Source organism: Lepidochelys olivacea (assembly GCF_965140295.1).
Source record: "Lepidochelys olivacea isolate rLepOli2 genome assembly, chromosome: 6".
In the NCBI taxonomy this organism is placed as follows: Eukaryota; Metazoa; Chordata; order Testudines; family Cheloniidae; genus Lepidochelys; species Lepidochelys olivacea.
In genome coordinates, this window is record NC_140416.1 from 56175739 (window position 1) to 56196786 (window position 21048).

The following is a 21048-nucleotide window of genomic DNA, read 5'->3' on the forward strand; positions in this document are numbered from 1 at the left end:
CAATTACAACCCGTACTTGATGGGGACCACCTCCTGAAAAAAAATCTTTCCCCAACCCCCTCTTCTGGTCTTCAAACAACCTCCCAACCTCACCAAGCTCATTATCCGAAGCAACCCAGAAATTAGGATCCACGAACTCAAAGCAGCACTAGCCCCTGCCATAACAGATGCAAAACTGGCCGACATTTCTCCACTGCTACAATGATCAATACCCTCTACAACACATCTTTCAAAATCCAGAGTCCTGCACATGCCTATCACAATATGTGATGTATCTCATTCAGTGCATTAAATGCCCCAATAATAACTATATAGGTGAAACCAGGCAATCACTATGCTCTCAAATGAACTCGAACTCGTATAGGAAAAGGATACAAGACAAAAATACCATATCATGGGTGGGTGCACACTTTTCACAAAGTGATCGCTCTATATCTGATCTCTCATCCTCGTCCTCAAAGGAAACCTTCAAAAGACGAGCCTGGGAGCTTATTAAATTCATAACTTTGATAGACTCTAAAAATCATGGTTGTAAAAAAACCCACTGGATTTATGGCTTATTATAACAATCTGTAACCTACTGCCCTCCCCTTTTTGTCCTGTGACTACATGGATGTTAACAAGCCACATCTCCTGAAATGTTCCCTTGGAATATGTGTTACTTATGCTAAACAATCTGTTCCATCTTGTATTGAGCTGTGACCCTGAGAACCTTTCCCAGACTTGAAGAGCTCTGTTTAAGCTTGAAAGCTTGTCTCTTTTACCAACAGGAATTGGTCCAATAAAAGATATTACCTCACCCACCTTGTCTCAATTGAGGATGTCATGTGATACATGGCTCCTAGCAGAGTGCTGCTTCTGAGGTCAAAAGAAGAAATGGGATTCCTATGGATCCCCACTAACTGTGTTTCTAGTTAGGATCAAGAGATAGAGAAAGAGGTGGCTGAAGATGGGAAGCATCTCCTGATGCTCATCCTTCTCGTTGGGTTTGGGATACTGGGAGGAAATCTTGTGGGGCTTAGCTTGCTGGTTTTCTTTTTAGCTAGCAAGATTGAGGGCCTGTATGTCCTGTGGCCAGGGTTTGTTTACTTTGATTAGGTGGGGGGTGTCCTTCATTCCTGCTACATCCCCTTTTGTTTGCAGTAAGTATGCTGAGAGCTTGAATCCTTGATGAGGAAGTGGCTTTAAAATGCCAGGGTTTATATGGGCTCTGAGTTTTGAAGTGGTTGTGCTGGTCCTTTCTCCAAGAGCTGTCATGCAGGCTTTCCCCTACATTATCTCTCCCACTCAAACTAGTCTTGTTTTAAGGCCAAACCCTCATCCTCTTTCTGTTACAAGGCTGATTTGTTTTAAAATATATAAATTAAATCAAACCTTTGGCGTTGGCTCCCATATAAATCTTTGAGGCACTCTGCTAGCCCAGAGCCATGCTTGTACTGTGCCTCTGTGACATCTCCTGTTCTTTCTCCAGTGATTCTGATAACTATTCAGACTGTGGGGGCTTTTCCTCTCTCTTTGCCCTCTTTGTATTTTTTCTCTTGTTTCTTAGCTTTCCAGCTCTCGTCTTTCCTATCAGCCTGCTGCCCTGGGAGTTGGATCAGCTGACATGGGGTATCCAGTAATCTTTGCTGGTGGTTTGAATGCTGCACATCCTCATCAGGTACTCTTGGTGGTTGGGAGAATGAATATGGCGTGCACCACAGCCACTAAGCGTCACACAGATAAGACATCCTTTAAAACCATTGCATGCCTCTGTATGCAGCTAGGTCAAGAGTGCAAAGGATCTAGAGTAATTTAAAAAAAACATGGTGCTAGCAAATAAGGCAGGAAGTAGCTTTATGATGCTCTTGGAATCACCTGAAGTGGGACTTTAATCAAGGTGTTTTCCCTTGGGTAGAATGGAGACATTGCACTGAGAACAGGGTAAGGCCAGGGATAGGTCTGGAGAAATGGCACTGAATCTGCGTCAGAGAATTAGGAAGGAAGTGATATATGAATTCTTTCATTGGGAAAGTCCCCTCCCACATGACTTCCCCTCTCTCTTGCTCCCTGTCAGAAAATCACTGCTGTGTTCTAGCAGGAGTGTAGTCAGAGCATATCCATGGAGAGCCAAAAAGAACTTATTCCCAGCATGAGAGAATCAACTCTAGTGCTATAGTGTGTTGCTATATCAGTCTTGAGATCGCTAACTTGATCATTCCTTTCCACCTTAGTTGATTGTTCCAGGGAAGGAGGGTGGGGTGCCCCCAGTTCCTAGCCAGCCAGCACATGGCACTCAGGCTGACCATGAGAGGATGGTAATGTGCACCCCATTGGATGGAGCCCTCTACTCAGCAGCTACTCCTTCCAGTAGGTAGGTCTTAGTAAGAGGTGCAGCACCTCTTACGAGTTCATCTGTGACTATAAAGTTGAATCAAATTTAAAACTGACTTTTCTTTTAAGCATTTGCAGGGCAGTTCTTTTAAATTTATCAATAACACTAGATTGGCTGCTCTGCCTTAAAGCCAGAGCTTTCAGTCTGAGCACAGAGAAGCTGAAAAACACGTCAAACAAAGATCTAGTCTATCTGCTTATACTTTATGGCCCTCATAGTCTCTGAGCACCTTGTGTCATTTCAGTACCAAAGCATAACTTCTGGATCATTTGTCTGATCCATGAACAGCAAGTTGAGGCGGCTTCAATAGTAAATTTTAACCTCCCAAAAAGGCTTCATCTGAATTGTCATAAAGCATCAGTAATAGAAAACACCTATTTAACAGTTATATCAAGAAACCTTGGGGGCAAGAATCCTTGTCTAACAGGAAACAATGCAACTTTAAACTCCAAATTGCATGAAATCCTAACCTCCCTCTCAGCCAGTTAGAGCTTCCTGTTTGTGTCTCCAGATCCCTTTGTCCCCTGTGGTTCCATCTTCTCTCATGGCCAGGGGACAGTTGCCATAGAAAACATCTTAACCAACTTGGTTTTCTACTCAATACAAAAACCCTGTTTGTTATAATAGCACTAGTGCACTGGCCTGTGCTCCTTGACTAACCAGTCGTTAGCAAATGGCTAACGCCCGCCGGAAAACCAAGGACCAGATTTTTAGAGCTGCTGAATACTTCTGAAAACCAGGTTTTGAGACTATAATTAGTAGCCACCCACTGAAAATTAACCAGATTAGCACTGGCTGCTGTGATATTGGACTACTCAGGCTTCACGGGGCCTGGGAAGGAGCATGGTGTTCAGATTCCCGACCCTGTCTCCTGACAGGGAAGATATCCAAGAATTCTGTGTTCCTGAAAGAGTGATGGTGATTGGCAACAGCTGCTCAAGCTTCCTTGCCATTTCTCAAATTAACCCCCTCATCCCATGCACCTCTTCTGAACAGCCTTTCCTCAGGACTGGCTGAGGTTTTCTGCCCTACTGATGGGGGTGGTTCCCTCATAGAGCCAAGCAGAAAGCTGCTCCACAGCCTGGCAGTCTCCATTGCAGTCGATCCTAGAGGATCTCCCAGTCGATCATGATCTCCGGTGGCACAGCAGGGCTGCCCAGGCCTCACACCGCTCCCGGAAGCGGCCAGTGCGCTCCACAGCCTCAGGAGCCAGGGGGACAAGGGTCTCCCTCCATGCGCTGCTTCTGCCTGCAAGCACCGCCCCAGTAGCTCCCACTGGCTGGGAACAGGGAGCTGTGTGGAGTCATGTGCTGCTCGCCCCCTCCCAGGGGCGCGTTGGCCCCTTCCAGGAGCGGCGTGGGGCCAGGGTAGGCAGGGAGCCTGCCTTAGCCTCGCCGTGCCACCGACCAGGAGCCACCAGAGGTAAGTGCTGCCTGGCAGGAGGCCGCACCCCAGCCCTGAGACCCCTCCTGGAGCCAACAACCTGTACCCCCTTCTGTACCCCTAACACTCTGCCCCAGCCCAGAGCCCCTTCCTGCACCCAAACTCCCTCCCACAGCTTGCACCCCTCACCCCCTTCTGCACCCCAACCCCCTCCACCAGGCTCAGCCCCAGCCTAGAGCCCGCACCCCCAGCCCAGTGAAAGTGAGGGCGGGGGAGAGCGAGTGATGGAAAGAGGGGGGATGAAGTGAGTGGGGTGGGGCTTTGGGGAAGAGGCGGGGCCTCGGGGAAGGGGTGGGGTAGATCCTGGGTTGCCCTTAAATTCAGAAAGTGATCTTGGGCATAAAAAGGTTGGAGACCACTGCTCTATTGCATACTGATGGCTGAAGGGGAAAACAGTATCTGGCAAGAACAGAGATGCGTCTCCCTCCCCTTCCTCCCTACACTAGGAGAGGGCGTAGAAAAACAAGGGAATCTTGACAAAAGAATGTGGTTTTGTCTAAATTGTTTATGTGCAATGAGCCATCAACCCTTCTCCCGCAGTGAGGACACAGAAACCGTATCAAACAGCAGCGAAGGGAAGAGTGGCTCCCCACACGATCTCTTGGAGACCATCTTTGTCCGGAAAGTGGGGGCCTTTGTCAACAAACCCATTAATCAGGTAACTTGCAGTGATCGTTCTGAGGTGAACTCATGATGCACTTTTCTTCATGCCATTGCTGGACAGAGGGGGCCAGGCGTTGCATCACCAAGGCAGCCAGAGGAAACGGGAGACCAGACTTTAGCAAGGACTGCAGGTCTCTGTATGTGGTGCTTTACTGTATGCTGGGCGCTGTAGGCTCTGTGGTCTACACCTGTGTATTAAAGGGGAAGTTGACTGCAATCTCTCCAATGTCATGCCCTCTAAGTGTAGCCCTTGGGTTCCAGTCAAGTTGCCAGTGTGACTTTGGTGGGGCAAAGTTTCAGATCCTGACATACAGCCTTGCAATGGGATGGTGCATGCTGGATATGCAGAGAATCTGACTGAAGTGCTAAGGTTCTACCCATTGAATCTCTCCAGGTGACCATGGCCAGCTTGGACATTCCTTTCGCCATGTTTGCGCCCAAGAATGTTGAGCTGGAGTATAATGACCCCATGGTAAGAACCCCCCCAAGAGCCATCTGTGCGTGTCAAGTTTGGATCATGCCATACAGATGTATCCTTCTTGGCCTTAGCTTTGCATGCACTTCTGACCAAAGAACTAGCTACTCGCGTCAGCCTGGTTTCTAATAACATCCTCTATGCCAGAGTCTGGGCTTTCCAGAGATGGAAACAGCTACAGGTTCAGAGCCCCTGCTATTCTGTGCTTACAGTCTGCACGCCCTTGTAACTGTCACTATGCTTCTTCCCATGCTGTCACAACACACAGATGGGCTCAGTGACAGGATCTGAAACTGATCGACTCTGGTTTCTTGGGCAGGTGAATCCTCCTGACTCCCCAGACGCTGAGTCTCCTCTACAGGGCAGCTTGCACTCAGAGGGCTCTAGTGGTAGCAGCACCGGGAACACACACGACGACTTTGTCATGGTTGACTTTGTAAGTCCATGCAGTCCTTTATCAGCCCAAGCTAGCACTTTTGCAGAGCACCTGTATCTGGGGTGGGCTGCAGGTGTTGGTGTGATGCTGAATGAAAATAAATGAATTGCTCCAAACGGGCTCATTGTGCTCCCATATCAAGGACAGGGTCTCTGGGCATCCTTAAAAATGGTAAAGACATAGATATTCGTAAACCCACAACTTGGGAAATAATTTCCTCTTCCCTTTCTCCACCATGGCCTGGGTTCAGGTTTTTGTGTTTTCCCTGTGTCCCATATACCTAAAGCAGAGTGCAGATTGTAGGGAAATACTCTGCTTTAGGTACTCATAAAGTCATCAGGGAAACACTAATTCTGGTCATGGCAGGGGATATAGGTGATGCTGCTGTTCAATTATTTGACTTAGATTTATTGCTGTAATGTTGAGTTGTTTGCTGGTAGCTGATGGTGCCTTCTGTCTGTGACTAGAGCGAAGGGGGAAATCTGGCCAAACTCTCTAAATGGGGATTAACGTTTGTATCTTTATTCTAGAAACCAGCATTCTCAAAAGATGACATTCTTCCAATGGATTTGGGGACGTTCTACCGCGAATTTCAGAACCCCCCTCAGCTCAGCAGCCTCTCCATTGACATTGGGGCTCAGTCCATGGCAGAGGATCTGGTATGGAAAAATGGGACTTTGGTGTGTGTGGGACATACATTCTCACAGTGCTCTCCTCCTCCTAGCTCCCTGAACAAGCCAACATCCCATATGAGAGCAGAGGCACCTACAAGAGGGGTTCCTTGTCAGTCTGCTGAACATGCTTGTACATCTCGGAACCTGAAACCTTTGGAAGGAACCAGATGTGAGACCTTTTCAGTCTGATTCCTTCTCAGTGCATGTGTACAGCTGTCATGGAGAATATTAGATGAGTTGTTGGTTTGTGCTACATGTGTGTGGGACAGTATTTGTGTGCTGCATCGGGTATCCTCTTCCCAGAAGCCATTGCAGCTGCAGGACTCTTCCACTGTCCAAGACTATTCCCTACTGTCATAGTCTTGTACTTCCCCCCCTCACTCCTGCATCTGCTAAGCTCAAGGCCCTATGAACTAAGACTAGTCACCACAAAGGAGTGATTTGGGAGGTCAGTTCTCCCAGTCCTTATCAAATTGTTCTAGAAGAGAAGAGCATAACCCATTCTCTAAGGTTCTCGGGAGAAAACCTACTGCCTTAATTCCAGCCCTGTCCCACCCTATCTGGTGTGTGAAAGCTATTAGCCTGGAGCCTAAAATTGAGTAACCTGAAATGTGCAGTTTTTTTTTTACTGCACATGCCGCATTTGTGAGCGAGTCCTTTACTTCGCCCTCCCATTAAATGACTGTCTGTGGCAGCTTTGAAACATCTGTTTCAGCTCCCAGCTGAGTGCTGCTGTCTGTTACCTGGAGGGGCAAATGTGCCATAGTTCAAATCTCTAGGTGAACCCAAATCTAAGAACCGAATGCTGCCTCTGCCACATCTGGTTTAGTGGCACACTGGATTGCATTAGGAGAAAGCGCCCAATGAAGGCAGTGAGAATGTTGCTTGGATGAGTGCAGTATCAGGCCCGCCACTTCTGTAACATGGTTTTGCCTGGGAAAACCATAGTGCCTAATGCTAACAGCTGAGTGACTTTGTGCTGCAGGTCCAGGTTATGGTGCACCTGCTGCTTCTGTAGAAAAACAAAAAACTGGGCAAACTGCCCTTCCCAGGCTCACGTGCTGGATCCTGTCTGATATCCTGCTATCTGATATCCAGAGTTTACTATATACGTTTCCATTGTTTTATAGCTTCCTTTCGGCTGACTGCACCTTCTGCGAGTGAGTCTTGATCTGAGTTTTTCTTTGCCTTCACAGGACTCGTTACCGGAGAAGCTGGCAGTCCATGAGAAAAACGTCAAAGAGTTTGATGCCTTTGTAGAGACTTTGCAGTAAAGCGGTCTTCTTATTGCAGCAGCAGTGTCCGCGCAGTGTCCGTCTTCTGGAGCACCTGGAGGAGGAAGCCTACAATGTCCTTTCTGCCACTCCTCTTTTGTGTCCCATTTTTCCCCCCTGCATCTTGTGGGCTTTGTCAGATCACCTCCCTCAATACTAGGTACAGATTCAACTGTCAGTCTCCCCTCAGCCAGGCCCTGGGATAGTTTTGGACCCCTTTTCCTACTGGCATTTGAGTACTTATCTATAACACTACAATAGGGACAAAAGAAATCAAGCTTTGTTGTTAGTAACCCAGTTCCCCATCAGTCTTTGTTCTGTGTATGGAGGGGCTTTACAGAAAGTTGCCAGAAATGCTCTCTGCAAAGCCTCTTGCATCGCAGTTCCCCGAGATTTAGCTTCTGGGGCACAGACCATCTTTTCCTTGGGTCTGCAATTGCACTGGAGTATAGACAGCCTTGGCTCCGAACACAGGATCTGGGCAGTGGCATACTCAGCTGGCTTGAGTGCAGGACATCAGCTCTTAGAAATGAGGCATTTCATCCTGTCTTCAGTGAGCGCATGGACTGCAGAGCGCAAGGGGATGAGGCAGACTTCCACCTCACGCGCTATACTGTGCCACGCCTATAGAGGTCTTCACTTTCTGCTTCCAAGGAACTGGGTCTCTGCACAGACTTTCTCTCTGGGGCCTTGTGCTGGGCCTGTCTTCCTGAATCAGAGATGTGAAACTACAGAAGCTATGCGGAAGGGCTTTCCACATTTCCTTGAGTGTAGGAAAACCACCATGCTGAGGTCCCAGAATGTGATCGTACTGGTGCATCTGCAAGTGGCACCTTGGGAGTATGTTAAAGTTGTGGTCGCTGCTCTTGAAAAGCAGTTGTAAATACGAATAGGAATTCTATTTCTATTTCTCCAGGGTTATGTAACTAGGGGTCTTAGTCCTTTTTCCCCGCAAACCTTGCTGCTTTTTGGTTAATATATAAGAAACAGGAAATATTTATTGCTTTTAAAGAAACCTATATTAAAAAAAAGTTATGTTTTCGTGTACTAGTGCAGGTCATTCGGTCCTGTCACTGCAGACAGCAGTTGTGCCATGGAGCCCTGTCCCATGACAATAGTCTGCCTTTGGTAGGGAAAATCCAAGATATTTATTTTCAGAGACATTTATTTACTCTAATACAGTGTTCTGTTCTGGGGACTTTTTTCCATGACACCCAGTCGGAGCATTGATATAATAACATGCACATGTTGGTGCAGCAGAGTGCAGGGACTTCCTGAAGAGCTACATTCTGATAGGCTTGGGAAATAGACTTGTTCTGTTCCTCAGCCATTCGGGAAGTAGCTGGTTCACAGAAGCACACCTTTGAAAAGTTGATGGTACTCTTTTTAATCAGCTGGCTTATGATTAGCTAGAAGTTTATTTTTGTAATGCGCTAGCCATGAAGTAGTGTGATTGGCTGGCAGTGCTCTGTGTTTGATCTGGTTGTTGTGTGTCCTTTGTCTCACATGAGGAGGGGAGAAGCTGTGTAATGGCACTAAGCAGGAACTTGGACAGAGTAGGGCTTGTGTAACTCTCTCTGCCCTTTAGCCACCTGTAACTGGGCTGAGTAACTGAAGAGGAGACTCCTGCAAGTCCCCCTTGCTACCCACAGATGATATTTCTATAGAGTGGTGGGAGTTCTCTGTACTCTGAGGATCCTTGCTAGTTTCCTTACTACTGGTGGAGTTGTTGACCAGTTTGTGGTCAAAAAAGGCTGGATGTGGCTTTCTCCAGAGCTCGGCACAATTCCTTAGGTTGAAAAGGAGGGTTGCTAGAGAATGACACAAGGCCTTGGGTTACCAGGTGGCCTCTGCAGCCCTCCACCCTGTGCTGCTGCAAGAGCAAAGAATTGAGCTCAGGACCTGAATTGATTTCCAATATGCTAACGTGTTCTTTTGCTTTCCCAGCCCTTGCGTTGACAGGTGTTTGCTGTGCATGATCAGTGGCCGTGTTTCAGTCTATGCCCTAAAGCACCAGGTAGGGGTATTATAACTACTCGAAGCAGCAAATTTCCCCCCTCCCAGGCCACCCACCCAGTCCAACTAACTCCCATATATAAATAATCGATCCTTGTTTTGCGAGGAGCAATCCAATCTCTTCACCTGTCTGCACCAGTGCTAAAAGGCCTCCCAGTGAAGTGGAATTGGAAATGCTGGAGGTGAAAATCCCACTATCCCTGTCAGTTAATAACACTGACTTAGAGGGCTTCAAAGCACTTGACAAATACTCCTTACAACCTGCCTATGAGGGAGGTAAGTAAGCTGCATCCTCACAGTACAGCTGTGGGAACTAGACCGGAGGTCAGGTGATTTGTCCAAGGCAACACAGTGAGTAAATGGCAGTGTCAGCAATAGAACCCAGATCTCCTGACCCCCACCCCCTGGATCAGCTGGTCATTCTCCGCAGACTTGTAGTAAGTTGCATGTGGACGTACTCTGGCACCCTGACTTTTAACTTGCAGGCTATGCCTGGGTGAGCTCTCCTGTCAAGTTCTTCATAGAGGTTAGTAAGCTACTGGCCTGCATTGTGCCTGCTAGGAAGAAATAGAATAGACCTTTCTGGTGGTGATCCTTCCCTAGGCAGCATTGCCTCTGTCGTTCCTCCTCATCTTCACACTGAACTGCTGTGGTATCCACAGAAGGAAAGCCATCATTCCTGTTTCTGTCCAGAAAGCCTCCAGGGCCTAGTGTCTGTGCTCAGTCATTTTCATGTGACTTTAACAAGGTCGCAGCTCCTGCATCTCACAAGGCACAACTTCTGTGTAGCAGCCATGTTTGTTTAATGCCACCCAGTGGCAACCTGCCCACCTGGGTTGATAGGGTATAGCTGGATAGCCACAGCAATAAAGGGTTTCTCTTGGGATGAGATATGTGCTTATTCCTGGGCAATCCTCAGAGTTTTGACACCTTCTCCATTCCAAAATCTAGTCACTCAGCTCTGTCTAATCAATGCTTTAGAAATGATTGGCCCACAGCAGTTCTGCAAGAGGGACCTAGCTACTGATGCTGTGGCCTGCTGTAGAATTTAATGATGAATTTTGTCATATTTTAATAGCCATCTGCTCAGTCCTGTACTATGTCAAGGCAGCTTGTACATAGCAGATGACCTACAAATGCTTTGGGTGCAGGGTACTAAATTGTATTGTTTTGGAAATAGTCTCCAAGGCACTTCATGTATTCAAAGAATTTCCAATAAATCTTTTATGTAAGCAACTCTTACCTGGTTGGTCAGGCTGATCCGACTCTTCTGTGAATTACGCTGCAGGTTCTGATGCTGGGACGTTCCCACCCTTATGGCTTTCCCTTCCAACAGCCAGATTTTAACTGCAGAAGTCAGTACAGCTCCAGGAAGGAGCAGGGTTAATGCCTACAAAGTGCTATTTTGTAAGGTGGAATGGGATGCAATGAGGAAAGTTATGGATAGAGCCCTGCAAATCCGTGGGTATTTCTGCGGATAGCAGCATGGCTGCAGATACAAATTTTGTATCCGCGCCGGGCTCTGAGGGTAAGAGCTTGGGGGGCAGCTGAGCGGAACTGGCGCGGATCCTCCACCTGCCCTGGGAGGCAGGGACACTGGGTCGGGGGCTACTTAGGCACCATGCCCAGGGCAGGTGGAAGGTCCGCCACAGCTACCAGTGCAGCTCTCCCCGACTCAGCTCCAGCCAGGGAGGGGGGCGGCTTGGAACCGCAGCCCCGGTAAGAGCCGGGTGGGGAGCCGCAGTGGACCTTCCACCTGCCCTGGGTGGGGGGCCCAAGCAGCCTCCAGGCAGCTCCACAGCTCCTTTCCCCCTCAGCCAGGCCAGTATGGAGCTGAGCCGGAGAGCCGCACAGATCCTCCACCTGCCTTCAGTGGGGGGGGGGTCTGAGAGCAGCCCCTGACCACGTCCCTTCCCCCCAGGCTCCTCGTGGGTGGGGGGAGAGTGGGATGCCTCGGAGCCTCAGCCTAGCCCCCAGAGCAGAGCCCTGCAGATAATTTTTCTGGATCGGATGCAGACACACACTTGTGTATCCACGCAGGGCTCTAGTTATGGGACAGGGCTGGGAGAGCAAAGGGGCAGAGCAGGCAATGAGCAGGCAGCACTGCTGCCTCAGAGAAGCATTAGTAAAGAGAGTGAGAATTAATCTAAAGGGGGGGAGGTGCGGTGGTGGGAATCTTTGATGTAACAGAGGGAACAGGAGCGGCTTTTCCTTGTTTGTGCAATGACACAGCATCCTGTCTTGTACAGACTGCACTGGTTGTTGGGCCAGCGTGAACAAACATTGTCCTGGTGCCAGCTTCATCCCATGTTGCACAACTCAGGGTAGAACAGGTGAACAGAAATCTAGAGCTAGACCCAGACAAAGGGCTGCTTGGAAGAGGGCCCCTAACGCTTGTAAATCCCTTTTAGTGACATGCTTACACTTGAATAATTAATTCCCAGGCTGGCTCTGGGCACCAAAATGTTATCTTGCTTCTCTAGCTGTGACTTCTCCATAAACAAAAGCTTGACTGGCAGAACTTCAAGCTTCAGCTGGGAGCAGAAAATCCAGCTGGGTTTAGCCTGCTTCCTCTGTCACCAGCAGCCCCACAGATCCTGCAATCAGAGCAGTGCTGGCAATTGCATTCATGGTGTGCCAAGTCGAATAGCTTCGAGCGTGGTGTTCTACAGGCTGTAGAGATTGCTCCATAGGCATGCCAGGGGCAGAAAACGCACCTTTCTCTCCCTGTAAACAACTCTGCTGGCGACTCAAACAGGAAGGTGTGCTGCACAGGGGGTGAATCTGTACATGGCAAATGAGGGGCATTTCTAGATCCCTTCACTAGCCCTTGTTTAATCACCCCCTTCCACGGGCACCAGCCCATGCGGTTTGGGCAGATGCTGTTCTGAGCTCCTCACCTGCTGAGGTGAGAAGGGAAAAGAATCCAACGTCTGAGTCACTGCAGCTGGATTATAAAGCTGCTCCCCTTCCCTTCCTGCTCAGGTTCAGGAAGCCTGGGGGGCGGCAGTGCTCTTAGCACTGGGCTACTGGAATAAAGGGGGGGCTGCAGCAGGGCCCCCCCCTTTTTTTTTTGCAAGATCGCATGGACCAGATCAGCTCTAGCACCAGGAAAGGGGGCCCAGCTCTGAGTCCCAAGTGGAGGAAGGCACAGAACTACCTTTTGAGGCCCCACCTCTCTCCTTGATGATAATTCCTCCTGGTTAGCTTAGGCAGTTCTCCACCCAGCTCTCTGGCCTTTGTGAATCCTGTTCTTAGGCACTGAACTCTCCCACTGCACAACATAGGGAATCTGGCACCTAACCTGGACTTCTGGATTCCAGGGGGCAGTAGGGTGCCTAACGTTAGGTGGTGCAGTGCCTGAGTCCCCTTTGTGGATCTAGCACATGGCTCTTGCCCATTGAGTGGGGGAAGCAGTGCTGTCCCTACGTGTGTGTACACACCCTGGAGAGGCACAAGGAGGATGGACCATGCACAGCTCTGCTCTCTGCTCACAGTTGTAGCTGGGTGAATAACCAGCCATTCTGCTTTCTCTTGTAGATCAGCCCCAGAGGCTGCATTTTGGAGAAATACACCATGCTCTGAGGCTGAGTTTTGGTTTTTATTGAAATACAAAAAAGTGCAAACTGTGAAATACAGGATTGGTGCAGTGTAGAAGGAAATAAACATGGACGTGAATTAATGTCTCAGTAACAACCCCAGCCCTGTGCCTACTGAACATCAACTGGCGAGAAGGCAGGGAACACCAGCAACAAAAAGCAAAGCTGTAAATTGCACTAGAGCCCCACTGCTTGAAAGAGCAACCAGGGGCTAGTTTGGCCCTCAGAGGTCTCTGCTGAGTCAGCAGAGAGGTCACCATAAGGCATCAAATCGACCTTGCCTTCAGCTGCATCACCCAAAGGCTCTGGTTGCAGAAGAGAGAGGCAGAGAGCTGACAGCTGGGGCCGGTTGTGGAGTGTGTGTTCACAGGCTGCTCAGACACCACTGGAATGAGGGTGGGAGGGAAGTTGGGTGCCGCAGAGCAGGGCACAGAGAGGAGACAAAACACATCACCCTCACAGGGCCGCTGTGGCCAATATTTAGTATGGAAGCCACGCTGGGGAAGGGGCCCTTGGGCAGCTGTACTTAGGAGGAGGACACACTATGGGAGACAAATACAGAGTAACCATGGGCCCCTAACCTGCTACCAACCACCTCTTACAGGCACCAGGGACTAGAACCTAGTCTCTTGGGCCAAGCTTGGTCCTCTAGCCACTCCAGCTACCTGCATGTTGCCTCCCTCCCAGCTCTGCCTCAGGCTGTACACCCAAGGAGGCACCCAGACTAGGAAGGCAATTCAGTCCTGAGTTAGTTGGCAGAGACGCGGACTCGGTTGCCCACCTGCCACCCGGCATGGGGAGCCAAGGACTGCAGTCAGGCCCAGGCCACAGCTTCACATACAAGCCACAAGAGTAGTATTTTCATAAAAGGCATCCCGAAGAATAAATTGCAGTAGCAAAGTAGCCAGCGCTGATGTGCCTGTTCCAAGCCGCTTGGCAGCTCGGGGGAAGCAGGCAGGGGTTGGGTAAAGGAATGGGAATATTTACACTGGAGTGCTCCCAAGACCTTGCGAGCCCATTCCCACCATCTGCAGTACCAAGAGCCTGACCTTGCTCCAAGTCTGCTCCCTTCCCCATGCAGGGCTCTGCCCCAGGAGCAGGGTCATCCCCTAGCACAGGGATTTGCAGCAGGTCCCGTTACGCTCAATAGGAAAGCCATAAACTCAGGAGTTTTAACTATATAGAATATTTTTTTAAAGTGTCTCTGGGAAGCTAAGGAAATACCTGCCCCAAGTGCAGCCTCAGCCTGCCCCTGCTGCAGCCCAGCCCAGCTTTTCTCAACACCGAGCAGGTCAGGATTCAGTGTTCCCAGCTGGAAGTCACTGCAGAGAGCAGCGGATGAGCCTGCAGCCAGGTCCTTGTGCCCCAGCCCATGGGGAATTTCTGTTCTAGGCTACTGGGCTTAAGATTCTGGTTGTTCCCTAGGACACCAGCAGGTTTTTCCTTTCCTCTGGGCAGATCTAAGCCAACAACCATTTAGCTGTGGCCCAGATAACGTCAGCAAGCCCAGCCTAGCTTGGCTCTGAAATACATGCAGGTGGGGATACTCCCTTGAGAGGGGGAGACAGAAGATGTGATATGGGGTCACGCAGACAACACCCCTTTCCAGAGTGTCCCACGGAGCATGGCCTAACAAAACTCATGGGGCAAGTGTAGGGCTCTTCCTACACTGCCCTCCTCCCCCCCACTTCAGTAGGAGCACTGAGTCCCTCCAGCTTTCCCAAGAAACCTCCATGGCAGAGCTACTCTCCATGCTGGATCTACCAGAAGTCAAGGTGAACTAGAAGCCCTCTGTCACCCACCCAAACCATCACTATGGACTTATTCACAGCAAAGGGCATTTGTGGCCCAGCCCAACAGGCAGAAATTCAACTCACACAGCAGCACGTCCAGATCCAGGCCTGGTCCCTCCCCTCCACGGGCTCTTCAGCCTCCCAGAGAGAGATTCACTCAGTACCCAGGGTGGCCCCAAGCCCTGCACAATCTGTTCTCCAGCCCTCAGAATTCTCTGCTCCTCCACTTGCCCATCTCACCCTTTTGTGGGTCACCCCAAGAGCAGCCAATCAATCGGCAATAGCTAGAGTTGCCGAGCTGGGCCTGGGCTCCATTGCAGGACAGAATTCTTGCCAATCCTGGGTCCCTGCTCCTAGGCTTGGCAGAGGAGACCCCATTCCTGTTGTTGGTGCTCATCAGAAGTTTGTCTGTTTTTAAACCAGGGTATCAGCCTTTGGTCAGTTTCGAGGGCAGGTTAAAATCCTATTAAAAGCAGATCAACTGCCACTTTATAAAATGAGCTCTGCTTGGTCCCAATGTTTCCCCACTGCTGTGGTGCAGCTGGGAGCAGGACTGGCCAGGCGGAGCAGGGCACAAGAATTATGGGTCTTGGGGAGTGAGGCTAGAAACTGAGAGTCTCGCTCCAGTGTGAAAGCTCCTCTCTCACAGGAGCTGCTCTGTTCCTGAGCCTGGCCTGTAGAGAGCCATCTCCCTCCCTCCTTACCTAGCATATAAGGGGTGTATCAAAGTAGCTCCCCTGAAGGGGTGGAACAGATATATGGAGTAGTGAGGAGCTGAGCTAGGGGCATGCTGTATGCTTTGGCATGTGAGAGCTCAGCACCTGGGCAGGTTCCTGCGACCCAGGCCTCTCACACTCTGGCTAAAGTTTGGCCTCAGTGCACAGGCCCTGCCCTTCAGGCCATATTCTCACTTACATTTTTGCTCGATAAAATTCCACTCACCCCGACGTCAAAAAGCAGCTGGGCTCAGGGGCTGGCCAGCAGATAAACAGGGGACCCAGGAGTGTCCCTGTGCTACAGCCATGAGGAAGGGCAGTGTCAATTGCGGGGTTTGGCAGTGGGAAGTCAAGTGCCACCAGGGCACTTGCTCCCTGCATGATACCAACAAGCTCACTGATCACAGAGCATTACAAAGGGGACCCCGCATCCCCATGCAGCGCATGCCCACTGAGGCCGGGTCTGGAGTAAAACCCTCCCACCAAGAGCTGAGGACAAAGCCAAGGGGACCATTAGAGCCAACGCAGAGTAGTCCTGGGCTACCACCCGCCACACACCCCATGCCCATCACAGCCCTGTTAGTGAAGGTGAACAGCACCCACAGAGGATGCTAGCGCCCCTTGGAGAGGCATTACTGGCTCCTCGGAGTAGTAGTGCCGGCAGGGGGTGGGGCTAAGCCAACTCCCCTCAGTCACAGAGTCTCTGGCAGGGCCCAATGGCCCAGCCCCCCGAGAGTCAGTTTCTCCTTCACACGCCTGCTGCGAGCCAAGGGGAGGGTCGGTGTTAGCCCAGGAGCAGCTGGTGCTGTCCTCACTAACACCTGAAGCACAAGGCTTACCTGACCTGCTCTGGGTGAGGGCGGGAGCCAGGAATCTGCACTCAGCTCCTGAGAGGAAGGGCTGGCACAGGGAGCCCCCTGCCAAACAACTCGAGCCCAGTCCTGCCCAGGTGATGCAGGCAGGAGGAATGAGCTGGGATCTTGGGGCATTGCACAGAAGAGGGGTTGCTGCGGGGAGGAGAGGAGGGCAGAAAGAAGCCCGTGAGGGGAAGGAAGGAAGAAACAGCCCCCAGTAGGGCAGCATGGCCAGGGATGAGCTGCACAGAATGGCCATGGGGACAAGACTCCACTCCCAGGAATGGGGAAACCAGCTCCCCTCCCCGACCTCTGGCAAATGGTTGCCTGCTCACTCACTCTCACATCATCTCCACAGCCCTCATTCAGCTCAGCGCCTGCAGCTCCAATGGACCCTCTGTGCTGGAGGCTCCTGGCCACGGCTCCACGACAAGGTAGGAAGAGGGAGGGGGAAGGTGGGCACAGTGTGCTAATGTGGGCTGGCCCCGGCTCAGGCCTCCATGTCTTGGAACAGCACCCCCTGGTAGTCCAGCAGGAACTTGGTAAAGGTGTTGATGGGCTTGATGGCCTTGAGGGTGATGGCTACATCCTTATCCCACAGCAGGTTTGGGCCGAAAACCACGGCCAGGTTGGTGTTCGTCATCTTGTTTACGTCACTGTGAGAGGAGACCTGTGTGGGAGGGAGAGAGGACCCCTAATGACTCAGGGCAGCAACAACAGTATCAGCACTCTGCCCTCCCTGGTGCCTCACAACCCCTCGGTGGGGTCTCAGGCGCCTAACCTAGAGGGGGAAACTGAGGCACATGAAGCAATACAATGCACCCGGGAAGGAGAGGCAGGCTTGCGCTGAAGACACTTGACTGGGCCTCAGGGGACCTGGGTTCAATTCCCAACTCTGTCACAGACTGCCTGTGAGACTCCAGGCAAGTCACTTGGTCTCTCTGCGTGTCCATTCCCCACCAGTGAATAGGGATGACAGTCCTTCCTTTCTCACTCGGTCTTGTCTCCAAGGCAGGGACCTCTCTCGCTGGGCCCTGAGCCTGGCTCTCTAGGGGGCGCTGCAATACAGACGATGACAAAGGCAGAGCAGGAGAGATTCCAGCAGCCATGAGCCCAGGCCTCTGCTCTAACCACCCTCTAATTTAGCTGCAAACTGAAGAGCAACGTGGATGTGACCCTAAATTACCCCAACCTTCCCCAACTCTGGAAAAGCTGGAGGGGACTGATAGGCCTGGAAGGGGTGGGGAAAGCAGGGAATAGAGTCCAGGGTCCCGCCCTGACCCCCAGGAACTGTCAGGGAGGGATGGCTAGGGTGATATACAGGGCGCAAAACCTGCAGGGCTTTTGGGATGGCAAGTGACACCCTGACATATTCTGCACCAGCTGGCAGGCCACACAGACACCTTGACCCAGCAGGTGCTGTCATCCAACATGCCCAAAGCACTAGGAGCTGGTTGTTTCTGCCCCTTTTGCTGGGGATAGACTTGGCTCAGTTGAGCAGCTTCCACAGCAGTGGGAAGCTCCCTGCAAGTCCAGTAGGGCAGGATCTGGAGCTCATTTTCTATCCCGTTCTCACTGCACACCTGTTTCTGGTCTTTACCTGTGTGACGTTATTGACTTGAACTGGGACCATATAGATCATTGTTGCAACCAAGGTCCTGTAGTGGCACCAAATCGGGGGGTCAAATGAGGTGTTTAAGACAAGGTTATGGTTTGCTGGTTATGATTATGCTATCTGTAGATGTGTATCATTTTTATAGTTGACGTTATGAATATTGGCTCTATATGGTCTGTATTTCAAACTTATGCTATGCTTTCGGGTGACGCCTCAGACAAGTTGGTGTCAGCTCTGCCTAGCCTGCTTGATGGCCCATTAAGGGCCATCAGCCATACAACTGACCCACTGAGAGACGGCAGACATACCTTGGGACAGAGCAAGTTATGCAGGGACCTGCCTATGGACAGAACTCTGAGGTTTTTCCAGGCCATGTGATGGACAGCTTGTCTTTGGAACAAAGAAAGACCACATGGCAAGAGACTATAAAAAGCTGCTGCAACTCCTCCATCTGGTCTTCAATCCTGCGTCATACCTCTGGAGGGACTTGGCTACACTGAAGCTCTGAACAAAGGACTGAAAGACCCATCCCAGCTGTGGATGTACTCCAGAGATTTGATTTGAACCCGCAGTTTATTCCATCGCTGCTGCAAGCCTGAACCAAGAACTTTGCCATTATTCTATGTAATTGATTCCATTTAACCAGTTCTAGCTCTCATCTATATCTTTTTCCTTTTATGAATAAACCTTTAGATTTTAGATTCTAAAGGATTGGCAACAGCATGATTTGTGGGTAAGATCTGATTTGTATATTGACCTGGGTCTGGGGCTTGGTCCTTTGGGATCGAGAGAACCCTTTTTCTTTTACTGGGGTATTGGTTTTCATAACCATTCATCCCCATAATGAGTGGCACTGGTGGTGATACTGGGAAACTGGAGTGTCTAAGGGAATTGCTTGTGTGACTTGTGGTTAGCCAGTGGGGTGAGACCAAAGTCTGCTCTGTTTGGCTGGTTTGGTTTGCCTTGATGTGCATAGAAACCCCAGCCTTGGGCTGTAACTGCCCTGCTTGAAGCAATTTGTCCTGAACTGGCACTCTCCGTTGGGTCCCACCAGAACCAGCCTTGTTACAACGTGCACCAACAGGAGTTTCACCCCGTCTCAGCTGCTGTCCTGCCCTTTGCCCCCGACCCCCAGCCCCAATGGGAGGAACTACCTGAGCCTGACACGTTAGAGTCGGTTCCAACCCTTGGGGAAGGGGGACGGAGGGATAAAGAAGCTTGGTTTCCTAGCCGAAGCCGCGCTCTCTCTCAGCTGGGCAGCGTGTGTTGGGGAGGGAGGTGAATGGGCAGTAATGGAGCTTGGCCCAGGTGCAGTGAACTAAGAGGAGACCGCCTTAGCACCAAGTGGAGCAGCAAACCTCTGCCAGGAAGGCCATCAGGAAACAGAGCACTTGGTAGTTTTCCTCGGGCAGGGTCTGGAGGGTTTTGCGAACAACATCCACACGATTCGACTCCTCCACATCTGAAAGGGAAACATGCGGCACGTGAGTAGGTGAGCAAGACCCTAGCTCGCACCAGCCAGTGAAGGGGGAGAACCTCCAGCTCCCACCAGGCAACAGGGTGACCCTGACTCACACTGGGAGACTCCTCTGATAGGAGCCCAGCTCACAATGCATGGGTACCCCAGGCAGGACTCCCTCTCCTCCCCATCCCATGCATACTCCCTTGGCAATGGGGGCCCATCCATACCGCCTGGATTCCTTGGAAAGGCACCAGAGCCACAAGCTAGGATCAGAGAGCATAGCTGTATGTCTGAGGTAGCCTGGAGGAGATCCCTGCCCTCAGGGAGTTTAGACTTCGATTGGTTGTACCCTCTTGCCCCCAACTCACTCTGGAAGTTGACAACGTGGTTGTAGAGGCTAAAGGTCAGCAGGGGCTCTGGCAGCTCCCGCAGGAATGTCTTGAGGATCACAGCAGCAAGGTGAATGTCCTCATATTGCTGGAAATCCATCGGTATCCCTGAGGACAGAGAGGAGACACAGGCTCAGAAGCCCATCTATCAGAGCATGAGCACACTGCCTAACGGAGAGGGGCAAGGGGCAGAACTCCCTCCAGATCAATAGAGCAGAGCACAGGGTCAAAGTCCAGCTCTGGAGCAAAAGCTCCCTGGGGACAAGCATGAGGCCAGACTCACTTGAGATGGAGGCAACTTACTTGCCCACAAGACAGAAGCAACAGCTCTGCCAATTCCAGTCCAATGTCCCCAAGGCTCATCCCCCCAAACAGGAGTCTATTCTGGTCTTGGTCTCATTCTCCAGGGCAGCAATGGGAAGGTAGCATGCCCAGCCCTGGGAAACAGAAGGGGCTCCTCAGGGAGCAGGTGGAGAGAGGGAGACGAGCCTCTCCTGAAACAGGAATGGGGGGTGCGCATTTTGTACTGCTCAAACACAAATCCTCTGGCAGATTACAGGCAAAGTTCAGTCCCCCTTGGCCAGCAGGATGGAGAGCAGCATTCAAATAGGCTTTCAGATCACAGTGGAATGAGTTGATCCCAGCCTAGAGCTAAAGAGGTACTCATCCACACACTCCTGTGTAGTTCTAGATGGAGCTCATATTCCCCAGCACTGGGTGCAGAGCAAGAAGCATGATGAGAGCAGAGCCCCAGAACAGGAACAGTGCAGAGGAGCAGAGTCTGAGGGTCAGGACTGGTGAGGACCAGAGAACTCTAACTTGGAGGTGGGTGTTGGGTGAGGTGGAGGGGTCACGGCGCAAGGTTCTCCTGAGGAGGGACACTTACCCATGTTGTATTTTTGTTGGACCTCTTTGACAATCTGTGTGGAAGCTGATCTCCGGAAAATCCCCTCTTTGGTCAGAGCTGGGGAGAGCGAGCGAGCAGAAGGAAAGGGAGAGCTCAGACCAGGCCTGTCACACCGGAGCTCTCTGACCCTTCCCGGCGAGCCACAGCACACAGCAAGGCTGTCAAAGCACCAGCTTCTCCCATGTGCACAGGAAACCTCTGCACACAACTGTGGAGAGAGCACTGCCCATGCCCACTGTGCTCTGTACCTCGGTGGAACACTCACCACCCCCATGTTCATCCTTGTAAAATGATTGCATGGTATCCGATGCAAAGTTTGTCGTGTCAGGTGTCTTCAGAAGGCTCATGATGCACTGAG

The 21048-nt window shown here is 50.9% G+C and overlaps 2 protein-coding genes across 11 annotated transcripts in view; one reads left to right on the forward strand and one right to left on the reverse strand.

Moving 5' to 3' along the window:
* Positions 1-10597, forward strand: part of ATG13 (autophagy related 13) — a 57092-nt gene extending 46495 nt beyond the window's left edge. For 5 of the 7 annotated variants that reach the window (XM_084631438.1, XM_084631432.1, XM_084631433.1 and 2 more), the window contains 7 exons: positions 1550-1660; positions 2214-2353; positions 4358-4475; positions 4875-4952; positions 5275-5391; positions 5922-6050; positions 7262-10597. In XM_084631438.1, coding sequence (XP_084487564.1) covers positions 1550-1660; positions 2214-2353; positions 4358-4475; positions 4875-4952; positions 5275-5391; positions 5922-6050; positions 7262-7339 — 771 coding nt within the window. In that variant the 3' untranslated portion in view covers positions 7340-10597. The remainder of the gene's footprint in view (positions 1-1549; positions 1661-2213; positions 2354-4357; positions 4476-4874; positions 4953-5274; positions 5392-5921; positions 6051-7261) is intronic. The other 2 variants (XM_084631434.1, XM_084631435.1) reach the window with 1 other exon arrangement.
* Positions 10598-12942: 2345 nt separating this feature from the next.
* ARHGAP1 (Rho GTPase activating protein 1) overlaps positions 12943-21048 on the reverse strand; it is a 48531-nt gene continuing 40425 nt past the window's right edge. For all 4 annotated transcript variants that reach the window (XM_084629879.1, XM_084629881.1, XM_084629882.1 and 1 more), the window contains exons 10-13: positions 20670-20747; positions 19763-19891; positions 19291-19394; positions 12943-16987 (exon numbers count right to left, since the gene is read on the reverse strand). In XM_084629879.1, the coding sequence (XP_084486005.1) occupies positions 16808-16987; positions 19291-19394; positions 19763-19891; positions 20670-20747 (491 nt within the window). In that variant the 3' untranslated portion in view covers positions 12943-16807. The remainder of the gene's footprint in view (positions 16988-19290; positions 19395-19762; positions 19892-20669; positions 20748-21048) is intronic.